Below are 13,501 nucleotides of genomic sequence, written 5' to 3'. Positions count from 1 at the left end.
TAGAGCAACACGTGCATTAGGTTTAGCTTGCACTGTCTCCAACACAGTGACTTATATACCAAGTGGAACGATCTGGGCCTGGTTTTGATAAGAAGGGGGAGGATGGGGTGTCTGAAATGGACAAAGTGAACTACTGGTCATCACTTTTACAATGGACTGTAGAATAATCACATTTATTTGTTATGTTGATCTTGTTTAAAAACATTTAGACGCAGTGAAAAGGATGTAAGGTTAAATACTTGTTAATGTGACATTCATGCTGCTGTTAGGATGACAAGGCAAACAAGGCAGTATGGGCATCATCTAATGTTTAAGTAGTCAAGAATGATGACTTTTGTTTTTAAAGAAAAAGCACATTTTAAATGCAGAAATTGTCTTTTTTAGTCTGAGACAAACAAAGCTATGCTTCTAATAGTGTAAGTAAAAACAGTACAAATCTCATAATCCTGAACCTTTTTAAAGCGAGTGCAATGATTTGTCCAACTGGGACAGCATATTTGATCAAATAGATGTGGTAATGTATATAAGTATGAGCAAAAGGCGTTCCACTGTAATTCCCAAACATAATTCTAATTTTCCATATATTTGTGTTAGCTAGAGTCTGAGCACATTTTTATATTAATCACATAAAAGAATCTAAAATCATGTCATGAAAAGTTCCAAGCTGATAAGATAATGGTAAGCAGTCTTGGGCTTCTGAGTTTGTCTCCAGGACCCCAAGCAGAACACAGATAATAAATATACGGGTTGCTTATCTCAGATAATCAGATTTCTTAGGGGAGACTGATTTATATCTCTCAGTAGTCATCCCTTGCTAGTATCAGGTTGGACTTCCTTTTTGCCTTCAGATCTGCCTTAATTCTTCATCCCTTGGATTCAATAGGGTGTTTAAAACATTCCTGAGAGATTTTGGCCCATATTGACATGACAGCATCACACAGTTACTGCAGATTTGTTGGCTGCACGTTCGTGAGCATATCTAAAGGTGCTTGATTTGACTAAGATCTGGTGATGTGGGGGTTATTTGAGTACAGTGAACTTAGTATGTTCAAGTAAGCAGTTTGAGATGATCTTTCTTGGAAGCAACCAGAAGATGAATGCACTGTAGTCAAAAAAGGATGGACACATTCAACAACAAATAGGCTGTGGTGTTTAAACGATGCACAGTTGGTACTAAGGGACCTAAAGTGTGCCTAGAAAACATCCCCCTCACCATTACACCACCACTACTAGTCTGAACCATTGATATGATGCAGGATGGAGCTATGCTTTCTTGTTTTTTTTGTGTTTTTTTTAACCCTACATCAGAATGTTGGAGCAGAAACTGAGACTCACCAGGTAACATTTTCCAGTATCTTGTTGACTGGAGCCTCAGTTTCCTGTTCTTAGCTGACAGAAGTGGCACCCTTTGGCTGCTGCTGTAGCCCATCTGCTTCAAGGTCAAAGTGTTGTGTGTTCAGAATATAATGAATTATGAATAATGAACATAACGAATTGCTTTTTTGGGTTATTATTCCCTTTCTATCACCTCAAAGCAGTCTAGCCATTATCCTCCGACCTTTGAAATCAACAAGGCATTTTCACCCACAGGGCTCCCTAACCCCGATATGTTTTTTCCTGAAATACAGAGACAAACAACCACGCCACGTTCAAAGTCACTTAAATCACCTTTCTTCATCATTCTGATGCTCAGTTTGAACTTCAGCATGTCGTCTCGACCATATTACAATGCATTGAGTTGCTGCTATGTGATTGGCTGATAAGATACTTGCAATTACTTGCAGATGAACAGGTGTACCTAACAAAGTGGCCGGTGAATGCAGATTTTAAGTAACAATATTATGAAGGATCGTTAGGTGAGAAAATAATCGCGAAATCCATCAGACACGTGCATCTCAGTGCGTGTTGTTTTTGTGTACTGCGGGTAAAAGCCCACACGGTGTCTGGTCTCACGCTCTTTGTCATGTCATCCATACAACATGAAAACACTTGAAGTTAATGGAAGAATCAGTAAATCTCCATCCCGGCATTCCCTCAGACTTGACTGTTGGCTGAGCTGATAAGTCCCTCTTTATTCCGCCGCCTGCTGCCATAAAAGCGCCAGGGAGCTCATTGTGCGGAGTGATCTGATACGGACTACACCCAGCCGCTGCCTCACTGCCCTGGCTTTCTTTGCTGCCCCAGCCTTCGCGTTGCTCAACGTCGAAGTGTGGGTTAGATTGGAGACTCTAAATTAGTCTGCGGGCTTTCTTTCATTCTATCTTGCCTCTTATTTGGCGACAACACTAAAAAATAGGTGTAGTTTTTTAAATTAAATATATTTATATCATCAGTTTCTTGAAAATGTCTTGGCAAAGCTACGTGGAAAACCTGATGGCCGATGGCAGCTGTCAGGATAGCGCCATTGTTGGTTATATGGACGCCAAATATGTTTGGGCAGCACATGCCGGTGGTACATTCAACAATATCACGGTAAGAAGTCAAAATGAGCTCGTTTGGGGGTGTGAGAGTGTGGTTTCGTTTGGCAGTAATGTTATCTGTCACGCAGACGTTCACCAGCCTGAGGAGCGCAGAAACCGTTACCTCGCAGGATCTAAGCGACTAACGAGCTAACGGTGCCGAGCTAGCTTATGGGCTAGCTGGCTAGCTCATCAGTGGCCTGTGTCGGCTTTTTCTAGCTAAGGAAACGTTGGGATTAGACCTCATGTGGTTCAGAGAAGGCTTCTCGTATAATGGCTTTCACACACAAATAGATAATTATGGCGTGCTGTCTTGTAATAATCAAAATAAAGGGGTGAGGGAACCCGGGTAAAACAACACTTAGCTAATTTAAGACCAGTGAGTAGACGGTGTCTGATTGAAGGGAGCGTGCATGCTTTTGTGTGCACGCTTGCTTTGATTAGCTAACTTTAAGCTGCTGCTTTACCGGCTCCGGGTGCTTTTAAAAGCTAATGTGTGGTGTTTGGTTCAGCCTGGGGTAAACCCGCAGTGTTATCAGTGCGAGCAAGAAACGAGTGCAATTATAAATGCTCGTCTTTTAATAGGGAATGAGCGTTTTCAGTTCATTCATTGGGATTGCTTGAGCGGTAGACCGGTGCATAGACGCCGCTTTACTTCCGCTAGTCCCTGCAGGCAGAGGATCCCGATCATATTATCGCCTGGTTTGGGGACAGGGCGTGTTAGGATCCAGAGAGCGGGTTTCAACGCGGTCCTTTCCCTTGATGCTAGTCTGTAATTCCTAATGCCGCTGTTTTGTCACACGTGACCGGTGCCAGAATGCTACTATTAATGATATACCTTTTGTTTTTCTCTGCGCCTTTCTAAAATATTAGATAATTGAGGCCTCTATCATTTTGTCTGACACCCAGAACAGAATTGGAATATGTCTTTGCAAAAAAAAATCACCCAATTCTCATAAAAAATCATTATAAAGCAGTGTTTACAAGGATGGAAATGAATCCCCAAAAGTCAAGACATGTGCAATTCATTTAGAATAGCCCTCAATTATTATTGTGCGGAATTCATGTGTGCATAGAAGTCATGCATTAAAGTTGATCTACCTAATAATACTGTGTTATTTGAAATGGGATTATGCTTGCCATGTAACTGGAACCACATCTACGTCTTGGGCATGTGACTAATATCGCCTCAATCCTGTTGCTTTGTGTGTCTCTTCTTTTTTGTTTGCCCCTCTCTCTCTCTCCTCAGTCTCAGGAAATAGACGTCCTTATCGGTAAGGACAGGGAGACCTTTTATACCAGCGGTCTCACTCTGGGCTCAAAGAAGTGTTCAGTCCTCAGAGACAGCCTCCAGGATGAGGGCGACTGGACAATGGACATCAGGACAAAGAGCCAAGGAGGAGAACCTACATACAATATCTCTGTGGGAAGAGCCGGCAAAGGTAAAGGCGTATTATGGGTTAGCTTTCTGCAGCTATCAGAATGCATACTTAGGCTAAGACACTACTGTTTCCCATAAACACATGGGTATGAGCAATGTCTTAAATTAGATTTGTCAGGCTCATTCTCTTGCGGCATGACATCACTTCCTTATCTCATGGTTATGGTTGTAATCCACACCTGAGCCAGAATAAGATCTACAGGATGCACAAAGTTATATTTTTCCCAATATTTCATTAATAGTTTATATTCTTAATTAGTCATTTGTTCTATAAAGGTCAAATGATACAGGATGGCCAAAACTACTGAAATAGTTTAACATTAGTGAAGAAACAAGTTTTGTGTTGGCAGAAAATTGTGTTATTTTGATGATTAAAATCTTTTGTAGGCCTCAAACACATCATGGTTTTAGCATCTTTGACTCAAGTTACAGTTACTCTAGTGTTTGCATTTATTACAAGATTAGTACAGCTTTATAAGCCACAATATCCCCCGCTTCTTTCAATTTGCCTTTGTGGTCCTTGGTTTCTGGTATTGTTCAGTGTTTCTCACCAAAGTTCTTGTGATCTGACGCCTTCGGTTTTTTTTTTTTTTTTGGTTTTTTTTTTTTTTGTGTGTGTGCGCGCCATCTAATTGCGCACATCCAAACAATTTAAATACTTTTAAATCGGTTCTCACTTGAAAATGATTTGTTTAAAAATGACTGTAACCTGGTGCTAAGGTGAGAAACACTGGTTGCAATGAAAACCAGATTCTGTTTTCATTTACTGTTTTGTCCTCAGCTATAAGTTGTATTGTTTTTTGTTTTTTTTCTTCTTTCCCTAAGCACGAGCTATTTCCACCTGTTATTCTACTGCTCTGCATGTTGTTCCTCACTCGAGGAGTCAAAGAAATAATGCACACATTTGATTCAACAGCACATGCATGGAGGTGCTGCCGTCTTAACTGTATGGAAGGTACAGTGCACCTTGATTAGTGTCTTTCTTTTTTGGTATTATCTTTCTTTAGCAGAAAGAGCCAGGACCCTCAAAAAAGGAGCGATTCTGTCCTAAATCCCCTGGGCGATTACTGATGAATCACATCTGGTTTGTTGGTAAACGCAGAGGTCAGCAGAAGCTGAGAAAATGGGTCTAATCAAGTGCACTGGTCTTCCTGCAGTTTGTCAGTGCAAAACACACCAATATTTAAAAGTGCACTGAAGACGAGGGCTGTGCAGGAAACTGCTCACTCATCCGTTAACAGTTTTGTCTTTAACAGAACTAGAATTTTTGGTTAATGAATTTGGCAGATTTGAATCAATGTTTCAGTGACACAGGACATGTGTAGAGGCTGTATTGTGTCAAGTGGCAACATGAATAATGCTAACAATAAAACTGCACTTGGCCCTGTGAGCTTCAGTTGAATATCCTTAGATGTCACATTTCTAATAGTGTTTCCCACATACTTGTGTTCCACTTGTGGCGGGAGATAAGTGTGTGTGTAAAAGTGGGAGGAGCTGTCTTAAATAATAAATTGGTCTGCACTTTGACCCAAGGGTTTTTTCTTTTTTCTTTTTTTTTCTTTTTTTTTTTTTTTTTAAGCGATGTCATCAGCTGTATCTTCAGTGAGTCTCATACTGCAGTTGAACTATGACTCCATAGTTTTTAGACTGTAGCTGGTAGCCCTTATTATTCCCTGCAGCCTCAGTGAGCTCGGTGTAGCGCCACATAAACCAGTTCTCCACCTGCTGCAGGTTCTGGCAGGTGTGAACCTCCAGCTCACAGTGGATCTTCAAAAGCACATCCACTGAGCAGCAGGTGAAAACTGCAGCAGAGAAAACGTGCGAAGGGAAATGGTCAGTGCTTGCTGGTTATCAGCAACTGACCTTTCAAAATAAGAGTGCAGAAATTTTTCTAGTGTTAACTTGATCAGAGATGACGTCGGACTCAACGAGGAAAATAAAATTGAACAAAAACATTTATCAGGCACATTTAGGTAGCTGTTAATATACCTGAGCGGCCCGCCCAAGTAGAACCTGTGTGTGGGAAAACACTCTTACTGCTTTTCTCTTACCTCTTTTTCTTAACTGTCTCTTTTCTATCTCTTCTCTTTTCCAGTTTTGGTTCTTGTAATGGGCAAAGAAGGGGTCCATGGAGGCGGATTGAATAAGAAGGCTTACTCAATGGCAAAATACTTGAGGGATTCAGGGTTTTAATGATTTCAAGCTCACTTAGCTAAAATTTGAGGGACATAAAGAAGAGAAAAGAAATATTGCTGTTAAGATTTCTCCTGAAAGCAGTCAAATGTCTTGGAAACTTTTAATAGCAATGAAGAGTGGTAAGATGCTGTGTCACCTTTGTTCCCCCCCCTCCCCCATCCATCCTGTAGGGGGAGGGAGACTCTTCAATTCTGTTCATTTCTCTTTTTTTCCTTGTGTGCTCCAGTATTGGTTATAGTCATGGGAAAGGAGGCGGTCCATGGTGGAAATCTTAACAAGAAAGCACATGCAATGGCTGAGTACCTGAGGAAGTCTGGATATTAAGCAACCTCTCCACCCGTTCGTCACCTTAGCAGCTCACTACCACTCACCGTATTGTGTTGACACTACTTCCAGGATTAGGTGGCATACAGTGTTACTTCCTATCCAGTCTACTTTTATACACAACCTTTTGTTTGCTTAACCCTCCCAACACCACCCTCTTTATTTATTTTTATTTTTTTAATGTTCCCCACTTAAACATTGTACTTCTGATGTTTCTGACACTACAGTAATGGCATGTTCATTGAAATGTTAACCACAAGTGTGCATCAAATATGATCGCAAAGTGTAATAAAAGCGTTCAACAAATTTGGACTCGCCTTGTATAACATTCACTGCAGCAAGTGGCTAGTATTTGAACAGGAAGTACACGTGATGGTGGTGAAGGTGCATAATTACACATTTTCTTTCCCCTTCTTTTGAGCATTACTAAAAGATGCTGGGTTATTTTTGTTTTGTTTTTTAAATCAGCATGTTGGCATTTAAAAGTTGCATGCATACTCTCTGTAACACTTGGATCCCAGCCCGGCTCCCTCCTCTGTCCTAGCGCAGTATTCCAGCCAAAACCATCTTCTCATCTGCCTCCATTAAAGAAATGACAAACTTCCTCTAAAGTCCTGTATGTGTGTACCGATTCGCCGCACAACTTCTTCAACCCTCCATCACATGCTTTTCTTTGCTGTTGTACCTGAATGTGGTCTTAAAAGTTAACGATGTGGTGTTGGGCTGTTGTGTAAGGTCACCCATTACTGAGGTCGTCGTCTCACTTCACTATATTTCGGGAGTCTCAGCAGACATTCCACCTCTGTGCCAGCTGAGACGTCTGTCTGTCATCTCCTGCTATCTGTAAATTTTGCTGTAAAATCACTACATGCATACACCCCCCTCTCCCCCACAAGTCTCCCTCCCTTTGGACCAATTGTCAATATAAAAGGGTTATCAGAACTCCTTCAGCTTATTCTGATGGATGATTGTTGGCATCACCTGTTGACTGTAAATCATTAAGACGACTACTTGAGATGACTGTAAAACATGTAACTGCTTCTTTAGACTTCAACACTACTTAAACTTCTCATCACTAATTGATTTGTCGCTAACTTCTTGTTCATTAACCGATGAAACTGAAATGTCATTGTACTACAGTATGAATGCATTTTGACTGTAAACTGAGGCTGCTGGGCTCCAGCGCCTTGGGATTATTTGCCTTGTGCTTTAGTCATCAAAGGTGTATTCACAAATTGTCATAGTACGGTACGTAGAAATATATTTAAAAGAAGAAAAAAAAAAAAAAGATGCTGTGTACACTAAACATATTGAAAATGGTGTTGGTTGGAATAAGAACATTTGTAAGTTGTCTTGTGAATTTTTTTTTTCTGAGAATAACTGTGTATTCTGTGCCATAAAAAAAAAAAAAATCAATATCTGATGATCTGTTGCTACCACAAGTTGGATTTTTAAACTGCTGCCCCAGCAAGAAGTAACTTTTAATGGCACTTTTCCTAAGGGATATTTTGGCATCAGTAATCTCCAGACTTTGTGGAATATGTACAGAATTAAACGACGGGGGGAAAAAAAAGTTTGGAATATTTTGTCCACTTTTCTTTGAGTGGGAAGTTTCCTTCTGCCACAAAATCTGCTGTTTCAAATGCCATGCATCGATGAGACGTCTTGTTTACAGACAGATCAAATAAACATTATTCCAACCAGAGGGAAAGCCAGTATGTCCAGTCTGTTGCCTCATCACTTCAATCTTTGTTTAATGGAGTAAATCAGGAGTTTTAGTGATTATAGCTGTAACTGGGGCAGTTTGAATTTATTGTGCTAATGATACACTGAATTAGCAACAGTACATAGTCTGATTGGGGAAACACTGACCTAGATCTTATGATCAAACAGGAGAACGCTACTGCTACACTTAATGTGTGAATCATCACATTCCACTCTTTAATAGGAGAATGCACTCCAGTCTTGCCAAATCCCAGAAATAAACTTGCTGAAGTGTTTAATGACTGAAATCTGTAGGAATTACAGAGTTTTAATAAATTGCAGGCTGCCATCAAAGGGAAATCGCTTTGATCTGCTCGGGCTGCTTTGGTATTTTCAGTAGTTAAGGGCAAACTTTTAAGGTTAAAACAATAAAATAAAGTGTTGATCTAAATGGGATTTGGGTGATAATCTGATGGCTACACAGCTCTAAATCTCTGAGACAAAATCAGTCATGTCTTTACTCATCTTCTCACTTGCAAAAAAAAGTCTCACGACATTGTCTTGTATAAAAACTAGCTGCATGTTGTTTTTGCTTCAGTAGAGAAACACACGAGATTTTAGATATGCACCATATCAGGCACATTGCCTCAGAGTGGGACTCAAATTTGGAAACTCAGGACGAGCGCTAGATTTCAGTAAAATTTGTGGTTCTAAACAGTGTTTGACTGCTTAGTATTGAGTTTAGTACAGCTGCTGCTTGCCCACCAAACCCACACTACCCACACTTTGACCAGAATAAAGGAGACACGGACAGCAACACAATCCATATGTGATTTATTATTGCAGTGGAGTTTTGATTTGAGATTTTATTCAACTTTTCTTTTAAAAAAGTTTCAAAGATGTTTCACACAAAATGAAGCAACAAAAAGTCTGAAAATTGGCCACTAAACAGGCTGTAGAAGAATTATATTACCATAAAATATAATGTCACTAAAAATCTGTATAGCATCATTCAGCCGAAGGAAAACTTTCTGTTAGAAAAATGGCAGCAGGGTAACTTGTTGTAAATCTTGTTGTCTTGTCAGAGCCACAGACTGAACTCCTGCTCTTAACTGCGCCATTGGCACCAGCTGCTGTGGTTAGGTGTTTGATTAGTCAAAATTAAGACCAGGTTTAGCACTACATGCTAAGAGGACTGATCAGTTTTTGTGGTCCAGTCCTGGGGCAGTGCTTTTTCCTCTGTTCCAATGGCGTGTAGAGAGAGCAGGGGTGTTAATGGTTCACTGTATTTTGGGCTCTTTTTGTTTTCTGCTTCACTTTGTCAATGTGCAACACTGACGAGGCTTAAAGCCCTGGATGAACTAGGTGGAAACTCAACGCTTAGTCAAAGTGGAGCTAAAGGTCATCAGCATCATGGAAAACTTTCAATTGGGCAAAAGCTGCTGCGAGGTCCTAAACCCAACAGAAACAAGACCACAAACAACACCAGGGATGTTGAAACAGATTACCAGGCAGACGTGGGTACGTAAAGTTAAAATTGAAAGTGAGCCACGGCTTTTAAAAGTAATAAACTTTTGGTCTCTTACGCTTGTAAAGGATTTTGTGTTCATAGTGTTTTAGGGCCTCTCTAGTAAACAACTGCATACCTTCTAAAACTAATTTCAAACCCTACTCTTGAAAGCCTGGGAGGAAGCTAAACAACCAGATGGACAATATGGTGGTCTCGACCTGGAGGCAATGGAACGACTCCTTAAGATGGAACCAAAGGTTGAATGTACGCTAGACTCGATGACGCTTCAGGTTCATGATGCTGCTTCTACCCCTGGATCTCTGCTTTTCGTAGACAGGGGTAAGTAATTATGTTAAGGTCTGAGTAGTAGTTCCATGTAATGATTTTTACACCCTCCTCCTGCTGAATGTCTCCCCCAGGAAGCCATTTGTCTCCTTTGCCCCTGTCCAAGTTACCGTCGAGCTGCGGTTACACCATCAGCTCAACACGACGAGATCTGGTCCTAGTCGCACCCTATGATGGTTGCTTCGTCGCTCTCCAGGTGGGTCACTGTGATCTGAAGGCACTGCACATTTTAACCACGTGCTTATGTATAATAGCTTCCTTGCTGCTTTCAGGAGGACACTTATGTTCTCCCACTGCTTTGGTGGGGCATACCAGTGAGGATGTCGTGCCCTTTCATGGGCTCGCTGTCACTGAATCCTCCGATGGTCACCTGCAATACTGCGGACATGCTTGTAAAAACAGAGTGGACCCTGCCCGTCTCCAATATTAAAGTTAAGTGTGAGTTTTTGGTCCCCATCATGTCTCTGTTTTTGTTTTTAAACCAGCACTAAAGACATGACATGTTGGCTAAACTGGCCTACAAATACTTTTTCCAAACCCTGTGTGACTATGACAACCACTTCGTTTTCATGTAATTTAGACTCCCTTAAGGTTAACTGATGGTCCAAACTCCAGTGTGCGTGTTTTGTTTTGTTTTTTGTCTAAACTTCTTAGCTTTCTATATGGCTTTCTATATTTTCTAAATGATAGCTTAGTTTGCCATCTAATTTATAATCAGAGGGGACAAAAGATGACTTTAGGAGTAGGAAACCTAAGGTGAGTTCCTGCCTGCCATTTATTTTGCAGTGAACGGTAAATGGGAGCCACTAACAGTGGCCTCAAACAGATGTGGCTTCAGCACAGTCGAACATCCTGAAGGTGTGGTCATCTCTGCTCATTATGCGCCCTGCCTAGAGAAAAAGGTATGTTGTGCATGTTTGTTTTGATTTTTCTCCCTTTCTTAGGAAGAAAGATAACTTGTATTTCTGTTCAGGATGGGTTGTATACTCTGGAAGTTGCTGGAGATGGAGAAGCAACAATTTCCTGTCCATCACAATTACCAGCTCAGCCTGAATTCACAGAAAACCCGGCAAAGGATCCCGATTGGCAAAATGAAACACCGAGCAAAGGTGTGTATGCGTCGACTTTTCCTCATGATCCTCATCAAGCGGTTCTTCCTCAGAACTCAGATATGCTGAATCAGTGGCCAGAAGATACGGATCGTCCTTTCCACCCCACTTTCTTTTACTCTGCAAGTCTGGTCAATACACCTGCTGCACCCGCAGTGAACCCTAGACATGCTTCATCTCCAGTTGTCCAAACTGATGCAGGGAAAAGATGGCAACATTTTCCCCCTTTTTATTCTCAGCCACGTGCCCCTACACTGTCACTAATAACTAAACCACCAGCAGGTCAGTTTGAAGAACATTTGCTTCCCAGCCCAATTAACCCACGGCCTAGTCTCCTTCAGGAACCTCCTGCAAGCCAACCCAAGAGCCAAGACAAGAAACCCCCATATTCATTTTCTTTTTACTCACAGCCTTCAGCATCTGAAGATCATCCACCATATCACAAATTACCTGAAAAACCAGAGGAAGCAGAACCCAAAGCACAGAACCAACTTTCCCACCTCTATCACTTCTACCCCCAACCAAAGCCCGAAGTACAGCCTGCTACAAACCCCTCCACTGTTCCTCAGCCACCACAGCCTGAAGCCCCTCAGCGTCAGGTACACCAGCAAATGTACTTGTGCCCTGAAAATCAGCCTGCCAGAAATCCAAATGCTGCTTTGGCATCAGCAGCTGAAAGTCTTTTGGGACAAGTGCACAAACTTTGTCAAACATTTGATACACCAGCTGGAACAAATGAGGAAAATCCAGTCCAAAGCACACCACCTCTTCTCAGATATCCACAGGGTCAGATGCATCACCTACTTAACCAGTTCTATTACCCACAGCAGCTCCAGCTGCTACAGCCTGTGACATTACCCTCTGCTACCTATTTGCAGCCACAGGGTGCTGCTAAACCCAGTGACCAAAAACATCCTGAATCTGCAATTCCACTAACTATCAATAGTTATACAGCCCCGCAAGATCCTCAGCTCAGCTCTGCATATTTGCAACCTGTGTGCTCCTTGTCTAACTGCTGTACACAAATGACTTTTTATCAGCTTCTCCATATTACTCCAGCTAGAGCTGGCAGTTGTGCAGATGTGCCTCACTTGTTTCCAGATCTTTCATTTCCACCTACAGCTTCATATTTTGAGTTTGGTGTGGGTTCTGCAAGACTTCCTCAACAGCCGACTGAAGCAGCACAATCTGCTTCATCTTACACCTCTGTGCCCCTCTCACTGCACCCCTTTCCAGCTCAAAATGTGGAGCAATTATATTTACAGCCACCAGATGGCAACCCTACTACACCGCGAGGAAATGATCCAAGTTGGACTGCAAATCATGAACCACTGAACCGCATGAACCCCGCACCTAATTCACTGCATGCCCACTGGCCGTATCTACACAGCCAATTCTCAGATGACTACAATGATCCCTCTAAACCTCTGCCTTCAGGTTATGACCCAGCAGGGCGATATCAGCTGAATAACATTAAGTCCCCAGTGCAGGTAAACGGTCAACTATTGACTGGGAACTTGAACCGTCCAACGTGGCCTAATTTTATGTCTAACAACCCAAATTCACAGCAGCAACACAATAAATCACCTGGAGAGGAACTTGATCATTTTATGGTTCCTTTCGATAGGCTTCAGCACGCTCCTGCATCCACTTATAACAACTCTGTGTTCCCGAACAATTTAAAACCATTCATAAGTGACTCAAACTCCAAACATGAGCAGACTCTAAATTTCTATTCTGGGAATTATGTGCTGCTACAGCGTGAACCACCAGGCAGGGAGCCCAACAGCTTCGTGGATTCCTCCGAGCTTTACAGAGATCCGACTGTTGATTTAAATTTTATGACCCAAAATCTTGCAAAAGAGCAGAATGGTAAACATCAGACTCCACTGAATTTTAAGCCCCTGCAGGGAAATGAACAACTCTCCAAGTGGCTCGAGGAAGGTATTCCCGCTCCCTCGCCTGGTAATGCTAACCATGATGATGGTGATGATTATGATAATGAAAATGAGGATAATGATGACATTAACAATTCCGGTTTGCCATTCCTTTCTCCTACTACGGATGGCCCTCCACTTATATTTTCCCTCTACAAGCCACCTTTAGGTGCAGCACAGTTAAAGCTAAAATTCCACGAATCCTTTAAAGACTTCTCGACTCCTTTAGGCTCCAGCAACAGGTTTCCACCCCATAATGCTCAAAAGATGTTTCAAGGATGGGGCTGAGAAGCTGATCACTAAGCCGGTGGTAGTGTGTAGCTGAGGCAGGTGTTGAACTCCTTACCCTTGTTGTTTGGACTCGTACGAATGTCTCTTGAACTCCTTCAGATGAAGCATTGAAGTTGGAAGCGTGAAAGCAGCAATTTCTAGCAATGTGAATAAATGGTGCAACTACCCAAAACGTGTGCTTTGAA

At 41.8% G+C, this 13,501-nt stretch overlaps 2 protein-coding genes across 4 annotated transcripts; both read left to right on the top strand.

Moving 5' to 3' along the window:
- The first annotated feature begins 2,092 nt into the window (after positions 1–2,092).
- LOC146367303 (profilin-2-like) lies at positions 2,093–8,125 on the top strand. 2 transcript variants are annotated; one of them, XM_084912552.1, is made up of 3 exons: positions 2,093–2,472; positions 3,709–3,901; positions 6,323–8,125. In XM_084912552.1, the coding sequence occupies exons 1-3, from the start codon at positions 2,344–2,346 to the stop codon at positions 6,418–6,420; spliced, it is 420 nt and encodes a 139-aa protein (XP_084768678.1). In that variant the 5' UTR covers positions 2,093–2,343; the 3' UTR covers positions 6,421–8,125. The 2 variants fall into 2 exon arrangements, with proteins under 2 accessions (XP_084768678.1, XP_084768677.1); XM_084912551.1 differs by having other exon boundaries at positions 2,101–2,472; positions 5,996–8,125.
- A 103-nt stretch (positions 8,126–8,228) lies between these two features.
- On the top strand, positions 8,229–13,488 carry LOC146367302 (uncharacterized). Of its 2 annotated transcripts, XM_084912549.1 has the most exons (7): positions 8,229–9,645; positions 9,806–9,973; positions 10,054–10,175; positions 10,252–10,417; positions 10,766–10,881; positions 10,953–11,088; positions 11,499–11,627. In XM_084912549.1, the coding sequence occupies exons 1-7, from the start codon at positions 9,372–9,374 to the stop codon at positions 11,510–11,512; spliced, it is 996 nt and encodes a 331-aa protein (XP_084768675.1). In that variant the 5' UTR covers positions 8,229–9,371; the 3' UTR covers positions 11,513–11,627. The 2 variants fall into 2 exon arrangements, with proteins under 2 accessions (XP_084768675.1, XP_084768674.1); XM_084912548.1 differs by having other exon boundaries at positions 10,953–13,488.
- The last annotated feature ends 13 nt before the right edge of the window (positions 13,489–13,501 follow it).

The sequence above is a fragment of the Perissodus microlepis genome, chromosome 18 (genome assembly GCF_051167445.1).
Source record: "Perissodus microlepis isolate ML-2025 ecotype Zambia chromosome 18, ASM5116744v1, whole genome shotgun sequence".
In the NCBI taxonomy this organism is placed as follows: domain Eukaryota; kingdom Metazoa; phylum Chordata; class Actinopteri; order Cichliformes; family Cichlidae; genus Perissodus; species Perissodus microlepis.
This window is presented reverse-complemented; position numbering and strand designations above follow the sequence as displayed.

What these genes read in the sequence shown, in the direction of transcription:
- LOC146367303 (XM_084912552.1), top strand. Translation starts at nt 2,344, where the DNA reads ATGTCTTGGCAAAGCTACGTGGAAAACCTGATGGCCGATGGCAGCTGT. An exon ending in GTACATTCAACAATATCACG is followed by an intron (nt 2,473 to 3,708) that starts GTAAGAAGTCAA and finishes CTCTCTCCTCAG; the next exon opens with TCTCAGGAAATAGACGTCCT. An exon ending in TGTGGGAAGAGCCGGCAAAG is followed by an intron (nt 3,902 to 6,322) that starts GTAAAGGCGTAT and finishes TGTGTGCTCCAG; the next exon opens with TATTGGTTATAGTCATGGGA.
- LOC146367302 (XM_084912548.1), top strand. Translation starts at nt 9,372, where the DNA reads ATGGCGTGTAGAGAGAGCAGGGGTGTTAATGGTTCACTGTATTTTGGG. An exon ending in AGATTACCAGGCAGACGTGG is followed by an intron (nt 9,646 to 9,805) that starts GTACGTAAAGTT and finishes TACTCTTGAAAG; the next exon opens with CCTGGGAGGAAGCTAAACAA. An exon ending in GTTGCTTCGTCGCTCTCCAG is followed by an intron (nt 10,176 to 10,251) that starts GTGGGTCACTGT and finishes TGCTGCTTTCAG; the next exon opens with GAGGACACTTATGTTCTCCC.